This window comes from Ovis aries, chromosome 9, assembly GCF_016772045.2.
Source record: "Ovis aries strain OAR_USU_Benz2616 breed Rambouillet chromosome 9, ARS-UI_Ramb_v3.0, whole genome shotgun sequence".
NCBI lineage: Eukaryota > Metazoa > Chordata > Mammalia > Artiodactyla > Bovidae > Ovis > Ovis aries.
In genome coordinates this window covers 86,235,219-86,257,054 of record NC_056062.1, presented here as the reverse complement: position 1 = coordinate 86,257,054, position 21,836 = coordinate 86,235,219, and the positions used below count along the sequence as shown (strand labels likewise).

General features: G+C 37.4%; 1 protein-coding gene and 1 long non-coding RNA gene across 3 annotated transcripts; one reads left to right on the top strand and one right to left on the bottom strand.

The window, feature by feature from the left end:
* Positions 1-691: 691 nt before the first annotated feature.
* Positions 692-2,960, bottom strand: LOC105609758 (uncharacterized). The gene is made up of 2 exons (XR_001042902.4): positions 2,862-2,960; positions 692-2,751 (listed from the first exon to the last, which is right to left on the bottom strand). It is a non-coding gene; the product is annotated as an uncharacterized LOC105609758 (long non-coding RNA).
* Positions 2,961-3,198: 238 nt separating this feature from the next.
* On the top strand, positions 3,199-21,150 carry OTUD6B (OTU deubiquitinase 6B). 2 transcript variants are annotated; one of them, XM_060393524.1, is made up of 7 exons: positions 3,199-3,351; positions 6,609-6,689; positions 11,412-11,565; positions 13,965-14,277; positions 15,860-15,921; positions 17,804-17,910; positions 18,592-21,150. In XM_060393524.1, exons 3-7 carry the CDS (start codon positions 11,554-11,556, stop codon positions 18,674-18,676), a joined length of 579 nt encoding a protein of 192 aa, XP_060249507.1. In that variant the 5' UTR covers positions 3,199-3,351; positions 6,609-6,689; positions 11,412-11,553; the 3' UTR covers positions 18,677-21,150. The 2 variants fall into 2 exon arrangements, with proteins under 2 accessions (XP_060249507.1, XP_004011893.3); XM_004011844.4 differs by lacking the exon at positions 11,412-11,565 and adding an exon at positions 3,992-4,143.
* The last annotated feature ends 686 nt before the right edge of the window (positions 21,151-21,836 follow it).

Below are 21,836 nucleotides of genomic sequence, written 5' to 3'. Positions count from 1 at the left end.
TCACGTATGGATGTGAGAGCTGGACTGGGAAGAAAGCTGAGCACCGACGAATTGATGCTTTTGAACTGTGGTGTTGGAGAAGACTCTTGAGAGTCCCTTGGACTGCAAGGAGATCCAACCAGTCCATTCTGAAGGAGATCAGCCCTGGGATTTCTTTGGAAGGAATGATGCTAAAGCTGAAACTCCAGTACTTTGGCCACCTCATGCAAAGAGTTGACTCATTGGAAAAGACTTTGACGCTGGGAGGGGCAGGAGGAGAAGGGGACGACAGAGGATGAAATGGCTGGATAGCATCACTGACTTGATGGACGTGAGTCTGAGTGAAGTCCAGGAGTTGGTGATAGACAGGGAGGCTTGTTGTGCTGCGATTCATGGGGTCGCAGAGTCGGACACGACTGAGTGACTGAACTGAACTGAACTGATTTCATGACAGTAAAAATGTTCAAATATGTTATTTTCCAGCATTTAACTTAGCTCTTAGGCTTTTTTGCAATGTGATAATTTGTGATTTCTAGAAACATATTAAAGTTTTCTCTGCACCCTAGTATAAGATCACTTAGAAATGTTTCAGGACAATTTGAAAATAATATAAATGCACACACACCTCTAAACTATTTACTTCTTAGTTATCTCAACTTTTCATGTATTTGGCTTACTAAATGCTTTAAGTATTGAAGTCACAGTCCGACAGTTTTTGTGATGCGTATTTTCTTTAAAGGATTACTTTATTAATTCTAAGTACATAAAGTGTACTAATGTTAAATGTACAAATTTAAAAAACATGTATACATCAGTAAAACTGTCACTTACAGGAAGATATTGAACATTTATTTTACAATGGATTCATGTTATCTACCACATAAAGCATCTTAAATATCACAACCTGTACTGTATATTTTATAAATGTTATAGCTTGAGTTGTCTAATAAAAATATTGCTCCCTTATGACTAATTGTTTTCATATTCTTTAAATTCTTTTACGGTTTTCTACAAATGTGGGTATCCAGGATTATAGATTGAGTTTTGATCCAATTTAATCTTTTAAAATAGGAATATTTAACCAGTTTGAGTGTGGTAACTCAGCAGTACCTGTATCAATCTACTTTACGCCAATTTTAATGCTTCCTTGCTGTTTTCCACCACTTCCCCTACAATTTGAATATGTACTCTATTTGTAGCATTTATTGTCAAATTTACCTTCAAGGATCTACTACATAAAGCAGTAGGTACTGATTTTCCACAGGCAAGATGTACTTTAAACAAGGTTTCAACCCAGTACCACCCCAATCGATAATTTATAAAGTTTCTTTTTACACTAGTAGTATTAGCATTACAAATTTGCTACTTTCCCACCCCTGTAATTAAAACTAGTGGAAACAAAACTATACTACTGGTTTTCCCATTTTGTCAGGTTAACATTTGATATGCCTTTATTCTACAGGTTCTGTCCACAGTGACAAAGTCCGTTTATTTTAATGTTTAACTTAAGAAAATGCATATCTTTACATGCTAAAAATAAAGCAGTATGTTTTTGTTTTACATATTGAACATTTAGCACGCCTTTTAAGCTTATAAAGACATAAGCTGAAATTTTAGACCCAGTTTACATATTTATGTTTGCATTTAGTTTTATAATTCTACATAACACTGTAACCTTAAGGCTGTTTAACTAAACCTTACCACCAAGTTTTTAATCCCTTTGCCTCCTTAGTCTTATTATTTTAATCCATGTTTTTTGTTGGCTGCAGTACATCATTTAACAAAGTTTTCAATGGCAGTACTTAAAAGATATACTTTCTCAGCCTCTGCATATCTGTGAACGCTTCCAATTGCCTTGGTACAGAAATAACTTGTCAGGACATCTAACTGGTTCAAAACTATTCACCCTTAAAACCATAGATGGGCTCCCCACATGGTAAAGAATCCGCCTGCCAAAGAATGAGGCAAAAGAGACACCTGTTCCATCTTGGGGTGGGGAAGATCCCCTGGAGGAGAAAATGGCACCCCACTCCACCATTCCTGCTGGGAGAATCCCCCAGTTAGAGAAGCCTGATAGTCCACGGGGTCGTAAAGAGCAGGATATATAAGACTGAGCCTCTGAGCAAAAACTGTAGATACTATTTTCTGACATTTACAGTTGCAAGGGAAAAATCTGAGGTCAGGCTAACTTTTATCCTCTTATAAGTGGCTTGTCTTTACCTTTTCTAATTAAAAAAAACTAGCAGGATATATCTAGGTACTGCTTTCTTTTCACTAAAACTTAATGGCACCCTGCGAGCCTTTTCTACTTGTAGATCTAGTTTCTTAACTTTGAATATTTTTCTTCAGTTAATTCCTTAATTACAGTTTCAGCTTCATTTGCTTTGTCTTCTGTTTCAGGTATTCCTATTATGCATAGATGTTATCACCTGGACAGGTCATCGAGGGCTTCCTTCTTCTCTTTACTTGATTCCTTTTACTGTTTTTTTTTTTTTCTTTTCCCTGCATGGTGTGAAAATTTCTCGTTTTGCGTTCACTTCAGTAATTCGATTTTGTGCCCCATCAGACTTGAACATTTCCGTTCTCTCAGCTCCCTCGCACTTTTCAAGTGCTCCGACAAGAGCAATTTTTATCATTAAGCATAGGTCTTTAAGGTCTGGTGCGATATGATACTTAATCCTTGCTATCTCTTCTGTTTTCACCGCTATACTCGTTTCAAGAGGCGGCATTTTCTCAATTAGCTGTTTTCCTTCGGACCTGCGGTATCAGGACCTTGAAAATAAGAAAAAAAGAACTCAATCCCCTACTGTTTGACTGAATCAACACAAAGATTTCCAATGAGAATTATTCAAGATTTTGTTGAAATGTTTTTTCTTTCTTACCTTTTGAACAACCCTTCTAAGCAATGCCACCAAAAGGGAAAGATGTTTCGATTAACGAACAAAACAAACGTCCGAAAAAGTTCCCTCTACGTCATCTCTGCACGCCTCAGTCTACGTAATCTCTGCACTGCTCAAGTCAGGGCCAATAGACTAGCGCTCACAAGCAAACATCAGCCGACGGAGCCACACCCACAATCGGCCGACACGCTCCACCCCGCCGCCCCTCCCTATCAGCGCGGGTCAAGGGAGTGCGCACGCGCAGACCTTTGACCTTTCGATACCGCCTTAAGGCGGGGCTGGATGCCATTCGCGGCCAATGGCGCGCGGGGTGAAGGTTGAAAGGTGGAAGGTGGCGCTAGGCCGCGGCGCCGGTTCTTCTCAGCGCGTGTGCTGGGCTGCCTCCCCGTCATGGAGGCAGTCTTGACTGAGGAGCTTGATGAAGAGGAACAGCTGGTGAGACGGCATCGCAAAGAGAAGAAGGAGCTGCAAGGTGAGGGGGGAGCGGGGAACCCAGGAGTCGCCAGGACCCAGGGAAGGGAGCGTGGCGGGTCGTTTCTGGGGAACGTTGAGGGACTTCTGAACCCTCCTAGGCTTCTTCAGCGTAGCCAGTGACCTACATCCCAGGCCCCCTTAATCCCCTCGACCTTCAAAAGCTTCCTCTTTTCGGGTGCGCCGCGTTCCCCCATCCTGCGAGGGCGCCGGGGTGCGGGTTTCTGAAAACCCTTGTTAGCCACAGTCTTGGATTCAGGATCCTCCTTTCCTGTTCCTGCCCTAGTTAACCGACACTTGGCCCTAATAGGTTCGTTTCGAAATATCTCACCTCAGTTTTAAGGACTCGGAAAGGAGAGTTGAAAGATTTAAACGTTTAAGTTTCTTCCCCCCCACCGCCCGCCCTTTTCTCATCCCACACCAAACTCACGGTTATGTTATTATTATTTTTTTTTTTCGAGAGAGGGCCTCAGCTTCATCTGGACTCTTCTCTGTAGCTGTCTGTTTTGTAATCTGTCTTTTTGCTTTCATAATTACTTTTTTCCTATACCCTTTTCTTCTTACCATCTCCTTATTGCTATTATCTCTTATTTCCTCTTAATCCCTTGGTTTTTGACGTAATGATTTTGGTGGCTTTTCAGCCAAAATACAGAGTATGAAGAATGCTGTTCCCAGGAATGACAAAAAGAGGAGGAAGCAACTTACAGAAGATGTTGCTAAGTTAGAAGCAGAAATGGAACAGAAACATAGAGAGGAGCTGGATCAGTTGAAGCTGACTTCTAAAGAGAGTAAAGTATGTGAAAGTAATGTTTCTCCTTGTCTACAACATCGGAAAGCACAGTTAGCTATATAAAATCCATAATTTATATAGATTCTGTTACACAGTTAACTAAGTATATGAAATGTAAAACTGGAGGGAAAGAAGGCACTTAGTCATGCTCAGGCATCACCTTTCATTGGTATTTTTCTGATCAGGTTTACATGGTAGTGTGTTTTTTAAGGAAGGACAGCAAAGAAAGTCTGCTGCCCCAAAGATGAACGGATTCATAAAATGGGCTAGAGGAAGCTTTATCACGAGAAAGTGGAAGACCAGTCTCCTAGTGTCAGAATTGCTATTAAATCATATTTGAACCTGGGCAAATTTACTTTATCTTCTCAAGCATCAATTTCTTCACATGTATGATACAAATACTACTGCTGTTTAAGCTCAAGATTTTTCTAAGAAATAGAATAAATGTGAAATCATTTAAGTTATGAAAGTGCTTTATGAGCAAGTTGTAATAAATAGAAATTTACTGATGTTTCTTGGGTAAATTGGAGCATGTTAACTGTCATCAGTTTAGCTAATATGTATCTCATCAGTATAGCTGCACACAGTGTATTGTATGCCACATACTTTGTTTAATATAGTGCATTCATTTTCTCAAATAATTCTCACAATAACACACTGGTCAGTGTTACCTCTGAAGTAAGTGTGGATAATCCCAGTTTTAAAGTGGGAGACAGATTCAGAGAGATTAAAAACTGCCTTCTAAATTTATAACAACTGTTAAGTATCAAAGTCCAAATTCAAATTTAGACCTCTTACTCTAGAAGGTAAATACTGAATTCTGTTATAATTTTTATCTAGAGTGATAATTTATTTCATGGGTTTTAGATGTCAAATATCATAGACTCTTCACTCTCATTTTTGATAGTTGAAAAGTTCTTATGTCTATGCAAGATTTTATCAAGTAGTAGTAGTAAAGTTGCTGAGTCTTGTCCGACTCTTGCAACCCCATGGACTGTAGCCTGCCAGGCTCCTCTGTCCATGGGATTTTCCAAGCAAGAATACTGGAGTGGATTGCCGTTTCCTTCTCCAGGGGATCTTCCCGACCTAGGAATCGAACCCAGGTCTCCTTCATTGCAGGCAGATTTTTTACCAACTGAGCTATAAGGGAAGCCCAAGATTTTATCTACCATAAATAAATTTTATTTGGTTTATTTTTGATCTGCTGTTGACAGGGAAAATGGCTTGTTTATACTAAGTTTAATAACTTAGTTTTATTTTCTTGAAGTTTTTTTGCCATTCATCAAGATCCTGGCCTTCCTTGCCTTTAACACACTTGATTAAAATCCAAGTAACAAGGCATGCTTCTAGGTGTTTGTATTGTTAGAGTCATGGCATTCCTAATTATCTCCTTATCTTTTCTGTTAGTGAGATAGGTTAGTCTCTCAGGCCCTTCAATTGTGAGATTTCTTTCCTAGGTTTCGAAGGTGAAAAATGTTTGATTGTTAAGTGACATATTGTCCAACTGTTAAAATACAAACTCTCTTCATACTTTGAACTATTACCTTTTTTTAATTTTAACTGAAACTTGTTTTCTTCTAGAATGTCACCTGAATTCTTTTGTCATTTCTTTCTCTTTTTTTCCCCAGTTGTTTCTTTGTATCTTGCCTGTTGTCAGTATGGCAGTTTGTAAATTATAGCACATTCCTCTGAAAAACTGTAAGAATCCTATTTCACTCTTTGAAGTCTTAATCTTATTTTGATATTTTGATCATTTGGGCCAAAGAGACTTAGAGACTGCTGACTCTTGTTATTAGAGGCTTTGATATGTTCCATGTTTGTGTCACCTAAAAACTAGCTTAATATATAGTTGTGGTAATAAAATACTAGCTGTTAATCCTGATAGTAAATAAGTCTAAGTCTGTTTTCTTTAGCAAACATATCACAGTCATTTGATGATTAAGACTGGTTGTAATGTCTTAATGATAACTATAAATTAACAAATTTCTACTAGGGTCAAGAAGCATTGCTTATCAGGTTTTGGCTAACTATGATGGAGGAAGGCCTTTGCTCCCATTTTTGAGGTTATGAAAGTAGTATAAACTGAGCCAACACAGGACCTTATATATTTTATAAAGTAAAACATTTAGAGATGGGAAGGGTGGTGCACTGAATGAATTGGCACTTGTAGGAAGTATTTATATGAATGGAGTAGGCATTCTGAGACGGAAGGAAACCATGCAGAAATAAGCATTGTCTTTGTAGAGCTATAAGGAAAGTTCTTGGGAACCTGACAAATTCTCTCTAAAATATAGAGAAAGTATATACAACCATGTCATTTAGTATTGTATCTAGTGCTGTTATTCAGATTTGAATTGTGGAATGACACATAATATGTGACTTGCAATAATAATTTAATAATCTAATAGTTTAAATAATAACTTAAAGGTATTTTTCCTTAACTTGGTAATGTTTTTTGTTTCCTTTAGATAGATTCTGTTGCTGTCAATATTTCAAACTTGGTTCTTGAGAATCAGCCACTTCGGATATCAAAAGCACAAAAGAGACGGGTATGAAAGTCGCCTAGTATTTGTTACTGCTATGTGTGTAATACTTTATTAGGTGTTGTATTGGAAGGGAATAGAAAAAAAAAAAAAAGGGAGTTCCCTTGCCAAAGGACCTAAACTAACATTTATTAGGCTTTGAAGTGAACTTGCTCAGTCGTGTCCGACTCTTTGTGACCCTGTAGACTGTAACCTACCAGGCTCCTCCGTCCAGGCAAGAATACTGGAGTGGGTTGCCATTTACTTCTCCATGGGATCTTCCCGACCCAGGGGTTGAACCAAGGTCTCCCACATTGTGGGCAGACGCTTTTACTTTCTGAGCCACCAGGGAAGCCCTATTAGGCTTTAGATTATATGAAATCTCATTTAGTCTTGACAGTAATCCTGTGAAGTGGGATTTCTTATCCTCATTTTATAGATAAGAAAATAGATAAGAAATGTCCAGTCTGCAGTTCTCATAGGAGGGTGGATCTAGGAAAGAGGGTGTGAAAAGGATATTTTTTACAAATATATTTTTCCAGACTTAATTTAGAATCTGAAGAGTGTGAGCCCAGGTGATTCTGATGTACAGCTTCGGTTAAGAACTATGGTATTAAGTGATAAAAGAAGAATTTGAACCTAGAAGTTAAGATATATAGATACACAAAATTAACAGGATTATGTAGTTATATATGTATTGGTTGTGATGAAAATTTAGAGAAGGAAAAATTCACTGTGCTAAGTGTTAAATAGTTGGTATTTTATGGAAATATAATTATTTAGTTAGGCTATTTGGAGTAAGTGAGACATCTTACACAAAAACAAATGTGAGAATGAAATTTTGCATCATCAAAGAGCTATAAGGAAACTGATTTATTGGATGTAATAAGTTTATGATATCAAAATTATGAGAATGTGATTAGATAGAAAAGGGCTTTTCACTTTGAAAAAGAACAAGTTTAAATCCAGTCTTTTTATTTTCAAATATTGTTTTATTAACACAGTGTTTTCTAGGATTCAAATGTTTATTTTAAACTAGCTTGTATCTTATAATTTAGTAGTAAATATAATCTAGTATGTACATTTAATAAAGCATGGAATTGGTGTCAGTCAGGTGGAGATTTTAATCCCACTGTGGTGGCTTTGGATAAGATTCTTAACCTTTCTAAGCCTTAGTTTCACATGTATGAAATGGCAGTGGAAGTGTTAGTTGTTCAGCCATGTCTGATCCTTTGGACTCTTTGCGACCCCTTGGACTGTAGCCCTCCAGACTTCTCTGTCCATGGAATTTTAAAGGCAAGAATACCAGAGTGGGTTGATACTCCCTTCTCCAGGGGATCTTCCTGACCCAGGGATTGAACCCAGGTCTCTATCATTGCAGGCAGATTCTTTACAATCTGAGCCACCAAGGAAGCCCATGTTTAGAATAGGAGAAAATTAATACCTACTTCATAGAGTTATTGTGAATGTTAAAGAATTTACTGTTTCCAAAGCCCTAACACAAGGCCTGAAGAACTGCTGGGTCAGCAAATGATACTGTTTTTCACTGTGTTTAAGTACTGCATAGTACACCGCTTAAGAAATTCAGCCTAAGACAATTTGTTTGAAAGTTGCTTAAGTTGCAAATTGTCAAGCATTTCTTATACTAATGTAAAATTTTATTCTTGAGTAATTATTATAATTGTGAACTTCACAGACTCATGAAATTTAGGTTTTATGGTATCTTAGAGGTTATGGCAACTCACTCCAGTACTCTTGCCTGGAAAACCCCATGGGCAGAGGAGCCTGGTAGGCTGCAGTCCATGGGGTCACTACGAGTCAGACACAGCTGAGCGACTTCACTTTCACTTTTCACTTTCATGCATTGGAGAAGGAAATGGCAACCCACTCCAGTGTTCTTGCCTGGAGAATCTCAGGGACAGAGGAGCCTGGTGGGCTACCATCTATGGGGTCGCACAGAGTCGGACATGACTGAAGTGACTTAGCAGCAGCAGCAGCGGTGGTTATCTTGAGAAATTTGTATGCAGGTCAGGAAGCAACAGTTAGAACTGGACATGGAACAACAGACTGGTTCCAAATAGGAAAATGAGTACGACAAGGCTGTATATTGTCACCCTGCTTATTTAACTTCTATGTAGAGTACATCATGAGAAACACTGGGCTGGAAGAAGCACAGCTGGAATTGAGATTGCCAGGAGAAATATCAATAACCTCAGATATGCAGATGACACCACCCTTATGGCAGAAAGTGAAGAGGAACTAAAAAGCCTCTTGATGAAAGTGAAAGTGGAGAGTGAAAAACTTGGCATAAAGCTCAACATTCAGAAAATGAAGATCATGGCATCTGGCCCCATCACTTCATGGGAAATAGATGGGGAAATAGTGGAAACAGTGTCAGACTTTATTTTTTGGGGCTCCAAAATCATTGCAGATGGTGACTGCAGCCATGAAATTAAAAGATGCTTACTCCTTTCAAGAAAAATTATGACTAACCTAGATACCATATTGAAAAGCAGAGACGTTACTTTGATGACTAAGGTCCTTCTAGTCAAGGCTATGGTTCTTCCAGTGGTCATGTATGGATGTGAGAGTTGGACTGTGAAGAAGACTGAGTGCCGAATTGATGCTTTAAACTGTGGTGTTGAAGAGGAGTCTTGAGAGTCCCTTGGACTGCAAGGAGATCCAACCAGTCCATTCTGAAGGAGATCAGCCCTGGGATTTCTTTGGAAGGAATGATGCTAAAGCTGAAACTCCAGTACTTTGGCCACCTCATGGGAAGAGTTGACTCATTGGAAAAGACTCTGATGCTGGGAGGGATTGGGGGCAGAAGGAGAAGGGAACGACAGAGGATGAGATGGCTGGATGGCATCACTGACTCGATGGACGTGAATCTAAGTGAATTCCGAGAGTTGGTGATGGACAGGGAGGCCTGGCGTGCTGTGATTCATGGGGTTGCAAAGAGTCGGACACGACTAAGCGACTGAACTGAACTGAACTGAGAGGTTATCTAATTCACCAGCTCTCTACTTAACGACATATGTTCTTTCTGTTATAGTCTTATAATTGTCATCTATTTTCTATAGGTCAGAAGTGAAGGGCAGAAATTTTGCATAACAAAATATTTGTTGGAATTGACTCTGCTTAGTGTACAGTAGTATATTGTATATACATACCTTAAAGTGTGTTTGCTCAGTCATTGTCGTGTCCAACTCTTTGCAACATCATGGACTGTAGCCCGCCAGGCTCCTCTGGGATATCCCAGGCAAGAATACTGGAATGGGTTGCCATTTCCTTCTCCAGGGGATCGTCCTGATCCAGGTATTGAACAGGTGTTTCTTGAGTCTGCTGCACTGGCAGGTAGACTCTTTACCACTAGTGTCACCTGGGAAGCCCATGCATGTTAGAGTGAAGTTGCTCAGTCGTGTCCAACTCTTTGCAGTCCCATGGACTGTAGCCTGCAAGGCTCCTCTGTCCATGGGATTTTCCAGGCGAAAACATGAGTGGGTTGCCATTTCCTTCTCCAGGGGATCTTTCCCACCCAGGAATCAAACCGAGATCTCCTGCATTGCAGACAGACGGTTTACTGTCTGAGCCACCAGGGAAGCCCCTGTATCTTAGAGAAGCAACTATTTAATTCTAGAAAAGGATACAACTCCTTTATGTCTATCAAAGTTTGTTCCCTCTACCTTGTCCCTTAGGCAACAAAACAAATGCTTACCTTTCTCAAACATTTTGTTACTTTTCTCCTAAAATATTGCATAGCTGAAATGCATGCTTTTTCCAGCTATAGTGTCAAAAAATGTATACTTTTATAGTCAGCAGATTGGCAACACTTCTCTGCCAGTTCAACACTTGGCAGAGAAAACACCCTCGTAAGTAATGCCCAAAGTTTCTTACTGCTTCGTTGTGTTAATAGGATTTTGGAGCAGAAAACACTGAGTTTATAGTATTTAAGAAAATGGGACCTGAAAACAAGGGTAGATAATTGAGTCTTAGACTTATATTGAACCACTTCCCACCCCACTCCCCACTCCCGCCCACCCAGAGGCGCCAAGGGATGAAAAGTCAATCTAGAAAAGCATAGGGAGTATTTTGTTTATTTCAGAGAGCTTCAGTGAAAACTCATTGATATAGTAGAAACAGCCTGAAGTAGAACGTAGAACTGGGTTCCAAAAATTTGAAATTTGAGAGCCGGAATGAGATCTCCCTCAGTTTCTTTATATTATAAACGAGAAAGCTGAGGAGTCTCAAGTTGTCTCAGTGGCATGCTAAAAGTTTACAGCTGCTGCACTGGTTCCTAGCTCTTAATATTTATCTTCAGATTTGTTTTTGCTGTTGCTATACCAGAATGAGTCTAGTTTTACTGACAGTGTATGTTTGAATTATTGTGCTATTTTCATCTCACATACATTTTCATTGGAGTTTATTGATGCCATTCTGTCTCCAGGACTAGGGTTGTAAAATGGAAATTGCTCATGCCATTGGAAAACTGCCATTGGAAAACTTCATATAGTAGAAGAATGTTGGGAAAACAATCCAGTGTGTTTTCTACTGGGTGTCCTGGAAAGGAAATGCAGTTGTTGTGTAATATTGAAGCAGAGCATGAGGGGAAAAAAAATGAGATTCCTTGATGAGTATTTTAGAGGCTTAAATTAAGGTTTTATAGATAGTGTAAAGTTCCAATTTTCCAATAGTACTTGACATCATTAACTCCAGCTCCTATCTGCTCCAACTTTTATTCTGATTCAGGTGCCTGGATAGAAGGAGCTCTCTGTTGTCCCTGGTCCCTGCTCAGCTCCTAACCAACTGTATGGCCTTTTGAAATCTTTCTTCATGCTATTTTGGAAATCTTCCTTTCCTCAGAAGAGGAAAATGAGGAGTTTTGGATTAGATGATATTCAAGGTGCTTATTCTTCCTCTCCCCTCTGAAAAATGTTTTCTGTAGTCTTTTAAAAAGTAATAGTGCCATCTTGTGTTTTAAGGTTTTATGCCACTGTGATCCACAGTTGTAGATATGCAATGAAATAAATTGTATCATGTTACTTTTGGCCTGCTTTGAGTTGGAAAGAAAAATTTAAATAGGTTTATGTTTTATTAAGATAATACTGCTTCTGATTCGGAGAAGGCAATGGCACCCCACTCCAGTACTCTTGCCTGGAAAATCCCATGGACAGAGGAGCCTGGTAGGCTGCAGTCCATGAGGTCGCTAACGGTCGGACAAGACTGAGCGACTTCGCTTTCACTTTTATGCACTGGAGAAGAAAATGGCAACCCACTCCAGGGTTCTTGCCTGGAGACTCCCAGGGACGGGGGAGCCTGGTGGGCTGCTGTCTGTGGGGTCACACAGAGTCGGACACAACTGAAGTGACTTAGCAGCGGCCGCAGCTTTTGATTCAGGTAACTTAGGAAGCACTAGCGTTATCTGGCATGGCATATAACAAGCGTATAGTAGAAGCAGGTGGCATTAAGTGAAATTGAAATTTGCCTTTCCATTCATATTTTCTGCCGTTACGGAAAGGTTAGAGCTGGGGATATAAAAATTTTTACCTGTATCTTCTTTTTCATGGTTTATCCAAATCCTTCCCTGTAGTTTGCTACCAGTACATCAAAATTTATAGAATGTAGTTTAACTTTTTATTCTCTTAAGTTGAAAATACTTGCTCTCAGCGTACAAATAAAACATACCATGGACAGCTAGAGAGCTGTTTACACGCACAGGCAGGCACATGTGCTATGTGCTCAGTCGTATCTGATGCTTTGTGACATCATGGACTGTATCCTGCCAGGCTCCTCTGTGTGTGGAATTTTCCAGGCAAGGATACTGGAGTGGATACTGGAGTGCCGTTTTCTCTTCAGGGATCTTCCCGACACAGGGATTGAATCCCATCTCCTGCATTGACATTTTACCATTGAGCCACTTGGGAAGATACCAGGGTACCCAAAAGAAACCATGGAGATTCAGAAACATGTTCTCACACACACACACACACACACACACACATACACACACGCAGGTGGTACCCAAAAGAAACCACGGAGATTGAGAAACATGTACACACACACACACACACACACGCAGGTGGTACCCGAAAGAAACCATGGAGATTCAGAAACATGTACACACACACACACACACGCACGCACGCAGGCTCACACACAAAACAAAACTTATTTTGTAATCCTACCATCCAGAGAAAAGCACTATTGTATGGATATCCTTCTGGTGCTTTTTGAACTATGTATGCATAGATTTTCATGTTATTAACTATGTACAGTCTTTTTTGCCTCCCACCTCATCTCTTGACACTTTTCTCTGGTATTCTAGCTATATGAACTGTGTTCAGCCATGAATGAAGCGTACAGTGCTTTCTGCCTTTTGATCCTTGTTATTCCAAGTGTCAGGAATTTTCTCTCTTTTCCCTAGTCTTCCCATTCTACTTCCTATCCATCCTTCATGTCATAAATCTCTCATTACCTTCTCCTCATCCCATCTTTGCATATGTTGGTATGGGAAGATTTCTTAGGAAATTTGAATAGAAGGAAAGCAAGTTGAAGAATGTAATGGATGATAGTACTTTTGTTAAAATACTGTTTTCTGTAGATTTTCTATGAATACATCTGTATTTATTAAAATGCATAGGAAAAAAATCTAGAGGGATACATATCAGATCTCTAGAGCAGGCTGAGAGATTGGCAGTGGTCCTTAAGGGGGACTTTAGATTATCTGTAATAGTTTTTTTAATAGAGAAGAATGCTTTTATCTGTTACTTAAGCTAAATGTGTGTATGTGCACAATTTTTTTTTTTTTAATGCCGGATAAATAGAGCTGCTATACCATTCTAAAGACCTAAGCAAATTAATGCCTTGCTCATGAACTGGTGATCTAGCACATTAAGACCTCACTGGTAGAGTAATAAGTTATAAAGCTTGGACTTAAGTATGATAATGATATTACTTTAAGGCCTAGGACAGCTCAGTCTACCATAGTACTTTGAAATCAGTAAGTCAAGTTTTTAGAAACTTGGCGTATAGTTTCAGACAGACTTCACAGAAAAATTTGAGAGCCTTCTTTTGTTCCAAGACAGCTCCATGCTGGGTACACACAGATGAGAAATATTGTTTGCCTTTAGAAGAGTTCACAGTATAGAAAATTCTACAGGTGATGAGATCATCTATCTGATAGTGCTTGTGGGAGAAGGGAGAAAAATGTTTTTGAGAATCTTATATTTCTGTCCCCATGATAAATGTAAATGAGTCTTAATTATTAGGAATTAACTTTCCTACATTTTACCTTCTGCATAGGACAAAAAGGCTGCATTGGAAAAGGAGCGGGAAGAAAGGATAGCCGAAGCTGAAATTGAAAACTTAACTGGAGCTAGACATGTAGAAAGTGAAAAACTTGCTCAAATATTGGCAGCTAGACAATTGGAAATTAAACAGATTCCATCTGATGGGCACTGTATGTATAGAGCCATTGAAGATCAGCTGCAAGAGCAGAACGGCGTTCTGACTGTGGCTGCCTTAAGGTGTCAGACTGCTAACTATATGCAGAGTCATGTGGAAGACTTTCTGCCATTTTTAACAAATCCTAATACAGGAGAAATGTATACTCCAGGTAATTTATTTTTCTCTGCTACGTCTTGTTGCTGTTGTAGCTGTGATGGTTATTAAGTAAAGTGGTTTCTGGAACTGAGAATGAAAAAAAAAAAAAGAAAGCCTGAATAGTCCTATGGGGGGAAAACATCTCAACATTTAGGCAAAATTATTTTCTATGACTTTGGTAGATGATAGCACATTTTTGTTTATCAAGATCTTTTTAAGTACTTAACTATTTTGTAGTTGAAAATATTAATCTTAAGATAAAAATAGGAATAGGGTTTATATTACTAGTTTTAAAAGTGTGTAAATAAGTTCATATTTCACAAAGTTAAGCTTTGCCTAGTCTCTGCAAGTATTGAATCTGAAGACGATCAGTAGAGAATGGTTAGGAAAACTAATTCTTCCTTTTATCCTGTACTTTGGAAGATTTAATTTTATTCTTAATAAGTCATAATATTCAGGCAGAATATGACTGCAAAACCTGCCTTATTAGTCTGTATAATATCTTTGATAGTTGAGAAGGTTAAAAAAAAATATGTACAACTAGCAAATAAAGGAGGAAACGAGTAAAAACTTGAAAAAGTTTCTGAAAGCAAAAGGGGAGTAAGGGAGAAAGTTAGTCTTTGAGATAAGACAGCAGACGTGGCAGTATCCCCTGAGAGTAAGTCATATGGTCAGGGTGGATTGAAGAGGGGAAGGCTAGGGTTGGCTTTTGTTTAATGAAGTCCCCAGCTGTGCTAGTTGTAGCGCATGGGAGAGGAGGTGATACCTCAGCTTGGTGAATCAAAGAAAAAGACAAAAGCTGTAATCCCCAGTCCTTCAGTCAGTGTTTATTGAGGGCCGCAGCATGCTGATGCACTGTTCTCATCACTGGGGATGTGAGACAGTGAATAAGACGGGCATATGGAACGTGTTTTCTCCTAGATGCCCATAATTTTTTTCCTCTTCCTCTAAACACCAACGGTGTTAGTGTTTTTTCCTGACTTTAACTTTCTGTATAACAGCAGTGTGTATGCTTAAGATATGCCTAACTCTGAAGTTAGGTCTTTTACCTCCTCTTAAGACTGATACAGGAAGACTGTTTTTTGGCTAGAACAATAAAGTAAACATTTCCAAAATATGTAGGCACTGTTTGATGTCACTGTCATCAAATGGTCACTGGGAAAGGAGTTTCAACTCATTTGTACTTTGATTTTCTTCTCACATTTCTTATAGGGTTTTATAGTGAAGCCTGTTTTACAGAGGATGCATCTTTTAATCTTGTAGCATATTCTTTCAGATGCAGATTTGGATTTTGCAATGTGAATGTGGTGGCAATTTTGGGGTCAGTGCTTGGATCAAGAGAGAGGTAGGCTTATAATTTAGTTGAGATTGCTAGACTTCAGGTTGAGAGAGAGAAACAGATGAATTGCTTTGCTCTTGGATGGAAAGATGGAGTGAGTTAAGTTTGGATTTGGGAAATGGATTAAATTCTGGAGGATATATGTGGAGAAAGAGGAAGTTCGTAACTTGGGCAGTTTCATCAGGCATTGTGGGAATTATAAAAGGGATCTAATATGAATTCTAAAAAGTGCTATATTCTGATCTGTTTCCTACAGAAGAGTTTGGAAAGTATTGTGATGATATTGTAAACACAGCAGCATGGGGGGGTCAACTTGAGGTAAGTTTGTTATTCATCATGAAATTGTTAAATTATTTTTAAATCCCTTCTGTAGTTTCCAGACATATTTTTCAGGTGACCCAAATTTTTCTTTGACAATTCCTTTTCTTTATATATTTGCTATTTCTCTCCCGATAAAACACTGATAAAAGGAGTTAATATTCTTAGGCCTTTAATTTAATTATGTACCTTTGGGAACTGAAGCACTGTTTAATTTTAAATAGCCCAGTGTTTGATCTGTGAGTTGGTGAAGCTAGTGTTGTCTGCATATTTCCATTTGTGATCTTGCTACAGGCAATATATTTGAGTTTATGGACTTATGAAAGTGAAGATTTTCTCAAATACAGTAAAATTTTACCCAAGTGGCTCAACTGATGAAAATCACATTGGAAAATGTCAGAAATAGAAAACAATATTTTAATGTGAGATTACAGGTCAAATCCTACCATAACACATCTATTACAATTGTGTCTTGAGTTCCTAGTTGATACTGACTGATTTGAAAGCAGTATTTAATGCATTAAAATTTACTTGCAAGAAAATATGTTTAGTCATTTGTAGGGAGTTAATCATGATTTTTTTTAAAGCTCTAATTATTTATTTTACTGTTATCTTTGTTTCATTAAAGGAAAATAAAACCCCCGAGTGTGCAGATGGTGATAAGGTAGCTTGGGGTGTTAGAAGTCAGGGAGTAACAGGGAAAGTCTGGGGGCTGGGTGCTGGTTCCTTCTACTTCTCAGTTTTCTGACTTTGGGGGAGTCAGCCAACCTCTTGAGCTCCAGTTTCCTGATTATTGAATGAGGATAATAAAACCCCATGTGTACATGATAGTCCATTTGTATATACTAAACAAAGCAAAGGCTATATGCATTGAAGCTTGAAGCTAAATGCTACGTGGATGAATCTAGCAGTATTATTAATATTACTGTGTAATGATGATTGCTGCTGCTGCTGCTAAGTCGCTTCAGTCGTGTCCGACTCTGTGCGGCCCCATAGATGGCAGCCCACCAGGCTCTGCTGCCCCTTGGATTGTCCAGGCGAGAACACTGGAGTGAGTTGTCATTCCCTTCTCCAATGCATGAAGGTGAAAAGTGAAAGTGAAGTCGCTCAGTCGTGTCCGACTCTTAGCGACCCCATGGACTGCAGCCCACCAGGCTCCTCTGTCCATGGGATTCTCCAGGCAAGAGTACTGGAGTGGGATGCCGTTGCCTTCTCCAGTAATGATGATTAGCCATCTCAAATAGTTTGTGGCTCTGAGTATTTCACTTCAAGAATTAAGTTTGAAGATAGGACATGATTGCTTCATCCAAGTGTTTTTCTTAGCAGTGTTATATTTGTACCTCTTCTCAGCCACCAGAGGGAACTTGTTTCATATGCCTTAATGTTTTACATGCCTCTCCTGGGTCTTCGAAACTTGGGAAGGCTAGCTTTGTGACTACATTAGGAGTAATTAAAGATGCTTGAACTTTTAATAAGAATCTCAAATCAATGTGAGTTCTAGAGACATAAGTGACTTTTTAAATTGGAAAAACCTTTAAACATCTTTTGAAGGACATTTTCTCTTAAATCATTTGTTAATTCATTTGAAATAAGAGTTGCTATTTTCACAATGGAGTAAGTTTAAATTATTAAAGAGAAATTCTGTGTATGATTTCTGAAGACTTAGATGGGATGCTAAGATTTCCAGAGCTTGTTTTGCACCCTCCATTCCATGCCCTTTTACTGAGCTCTTGATGTGTATTAAGGAATAGAAGTAGATCCCTGCTCTGACTGGTTGCCCTGTTCATGCATCAACTCAGTAGTTTATGATTTGAATAAGATTTACCTCTATTTCTCTTACAAATTATATATATATATATAGTTTTCATTTTGTCTTTTATAGCTAAGAGCCTTGTCTCACATTTTACGAACACCAATAGAGATAATACAGGCAGATTCTCCTCCTATAGTAGTTGGTGAAGAATATCCAGAAGATCCATTAATACTTGTGTAAGTACCTGGAAATTCCTACTGTTAATATTTTTCATAATTAAGACAAAAGGGATTATGAAAAATTTTAGGTTATGTTGATTAATCAAAACAAGTCTATTTTCAGCAGCATTAATTTTGCTTATTTCATCTTAAAGGCAATTACAGAATTAGAAAGCATTGTCAAAATACATGGTTTAGATAATTGTTTAAACCTTTTGTGATTTATTCTTATGTATGTGTTAAGAATAAAGTCATTTCTAAAGGTTACAAAATTTGAGGATTATTTTTAATGTTCTTCTGGTTTGACATTAATAATGCTAAAAGTTTCAGCAAGTGTAAAAGCTGAAATACACTCATATTGCCTTATTGTTTATTCTTTAGAGATTTTTCTTCATATTGTAAAAGTATTTTACATAATTGAGAGTTCTTTGAAACACAGCATGGAGAATTTGCCATCTCAGTCTTTTTTTTCACTCTAATGATTGTGTTTTACCGGACAAACTCAGCAGAGTTACTGAACCATATTTTACTCACTGATGATGCTTTTTAAATGGTGTTAAAGTTTTAAGTAATGAAGTCTATTGAATGATACCCCTGTGAAGTGATTAATTCAGAGTACTTGGTTTTAAATACATAAAACATTTATATACAGTGAAATACTTTTGTCTAAATTACTTATTTCTCCTTTTTTCATTTCAGTTATATGAGACATGCATATGGCTTAGGAGAACACTACAATTCTGTTACACGGTTGGTGAACACAGCTACTGAAAATTGCAGCTAGTCTATAAAATGTTGCTATTATGTCAGTGTGCTGATCTGAGTATTAATACCAAGTATTGGATTATTTTCAGTGTTTCTGAAAAAACACAACCTTAAATCAGTTTTATGGCAAAGCTACTCATAGGTTTAAAAAAAAACGTGTCCGAGAGAAACTTTAACCAATGTCCCCTTAATGGTGTTTTAAAAACACTTGTAAGTTCTTTGTGAAGAATATCATTTATAGACCAAGATGGTACCCTGATTGTTGATATTTTTATTAAATATAAGATTCTGAACATTCTATTCTGTGTTGAAGTTGTTAAAAAAAATTTTTTTTTCTCCTTATACCGAAAGCTTTCAGTAACTGTATCAATGTAATTTTTCGTGTAGAAGTGAAATGACTCAGTCTCTTTGACATTGCAATAATGTGGTGATGGTGATAACAAATATAATTAATGTTTATAAATAATTTGATTGCAGTAACATTGCTGTTGATGGGATTAATGCTGTGACTTCTTTTTAACATTTATCTTTAATTGGAGGATAATTGCTTTAGAACGTTGTGTTGGTTTCTGCCATATAACAACATGAGTCAGCCTTAAGTATACATATATCCCTTCCCTCCAGAACCTCCCTCCCATCACTGCCCTTCCCACCCTTTTAGGTTGATGCTGTGACATTTTTGTAACCCCATTAAAGTGCAGCTGAAAAGGTTGCTTTAATAAAAATAAAAATAAGTCTTTTATTTGTATATAACTTTAAAAGATGCAGCACATTATTGCTTTTCTAATTCATTGATTATTCTTTGTTATTTCTCCACTTCAGAGACTTGTGACATCATTTCTTGATTATCTTAACTATAAATTTTTATATTCTTTGTTGTACTTTTTCTCCATCACTACTCAGCTGCTTTGCTTTCCTTGCACCCTTTTCCACTGAGAAATAAGTTATTAGCTTCTGTTATTCTTTAACTTGTGCAAATTGAAGGAGTAGCAATTTGTAAATTTATAAAAGTGTCCAAGGCCAAATTTACTTCAAATTCTTCTTCTTTTCCAATTTGTCTTATAAGGTCTCTCTTTTTGCTTCATTCTCTAGGATTAGGGAAAGCCTTTGTTACTATTATTTTATTAGCCTTATTAATTTCATCTTTCCTCAAATATTTGAAAATATTTGTTTCAAATATCTGGGAATTTTTATGTTATATATATGGAGAAAGCTGAAAGCCACTATTGAATCAAGATTGTATAATAAAGTCAGTGTAGTACTTTTCAGTTGAATGATTAGTCAGATCAGATTTTAAGTTATTTATAAAAATATTTTAAGAAGATGGTACACCCATATGTACAAATGTGTGTGATAATTTGTTATGTAAGGGGTTTTATGATAATGAGACCTTTTTGGTTTGATCTGTTTTTCTCAGATAAGTAACTAATAACATTTTACATCAAGTGTATATAAAGTTTGAATTTTTTCTCCATGAATGCAACAAATTTTTCTAAGTAAATACTGGGTTTTATGAGCTTCCCCAGTGGCTCAGTGGTAAAGAATCCACCTGCAGTGCAGGAGGTATGGAGACCCGTGTTTGATCCCTGGGTCGGGAAGATCCCCTGTAATGGGAAATGGCAACCCACTCCAGTAATCTTGCCTGCAAAATTCCATGGACAGAGGAGCCTGGTGGGCTGCATAGTCTGTGGTGTCAACAGAGTTGGACACGACTGAATAACTAAGTAACAACAACTGAGTTTTATAACATAGAAAACAGGGTATCAGTGTTATGTATTCAGCAGGTGACAGTGTGGGGAACTATTGAGCAGATAAGTGCTGCATGAAGGTTTTACATACTTGCAAAGACTAAGAACCACTCTGCTAAGCAGAATATATTCTGAATGCTGCTTGTTTTGTAATGCTGGATCTGGATTTTTTTGCAAAGGAGGGGCGATGGGTAATCTGTTATTTTAAAATTAAAAGAGAAGCATTAAGCAATAAAATAAGATACAGTGAAATCTAGTTATTGTAAATTCCCACTATACTTAAAGTATTATAAAATAACTTATTGGCTATTTTTTTCTAGAAGGGTGAATAGAATTTTCTTGATTATAGGTATATTTTTAATTTTTAAATGGCCAATATGGTTACGGACAGGATTTGTATGTTTCAGCTTCTGTTCTTTTATAAAAATTGAGATAAAAATTATTTTAGCTGTGACCTAAAATTAAAGTCTGAAAAATGGCACATGTTAAGTTAAAAGCGCATATACTAGTTTAGTTTGCTGTATGATGCTGATCTCATAGGAAAATCTGATAAGCTTTCTTTTGCCTGACTTAGAAAAGTATATGTCAGAGTTCTGGAATATGTCTAATTCAGTGAATTTTATCTGCTTAAGTATGTTTATAACATATAAAGCAAATAAGGATGTGTAACTATAGTTAACAGTACAGTTTTGTTCATATTATCTAATGTTTGCTAAAAGAAAAAATAAAAGATGAATTAAATGAGCATTGTTTAAATTGTTATTCTTTAATACTTTTAGAATATAGAAGTAGAGAAAACTTTTTGAGAATTTTATTTAGTTTTTATTTTGTCCTCATGTATAATTGAAAATAACAGAGATTCTAATATTTATGTATTATTTTGTTATTTTAAAATAAGGGCAAATTAGAAGACTATCCAAAACTCTTGGATGTTAAAGAAAAATGAATACACATGAGTAAGAAAATGAAGCAGTAAGAAGGAAATCTGTGCAAGTTACTGCGGGCACATACTTGTTAATACATGGTCTTGGTAGAAGTTGTTAGGAACTAGCTGAAGCAATAGGGCAGGGTTTTTTTTTTTTTGAAGTTTAGTTTGTAATTTCATACTGTTTTTACTGTTACTGAACAAATGAGCTTTTTCTTCCTGTCTTGTGTATTTACATACATTGATTTTTCTAAGTCTTATTTGAAATATATCTTTCTCCATCTTGTGCAAAAGTAGAACTTACAGAGTTTCTAATGCTGTTTTTAAAGTCAGTTTCAGAAGCAGCAGTTCTCTATATTATCCCACCATGTTCCCTCCTACATGGCCTTTGAACTGACACTTGAAGTTGGGTCCCACCTGCTTTACCTGGTTTATTGTCCTCCTGGTCTCAGCTTAAATAGCTCTGACCTAGGTCAGCTCCCGAGACTTCTCCCACCGGGGCTAGG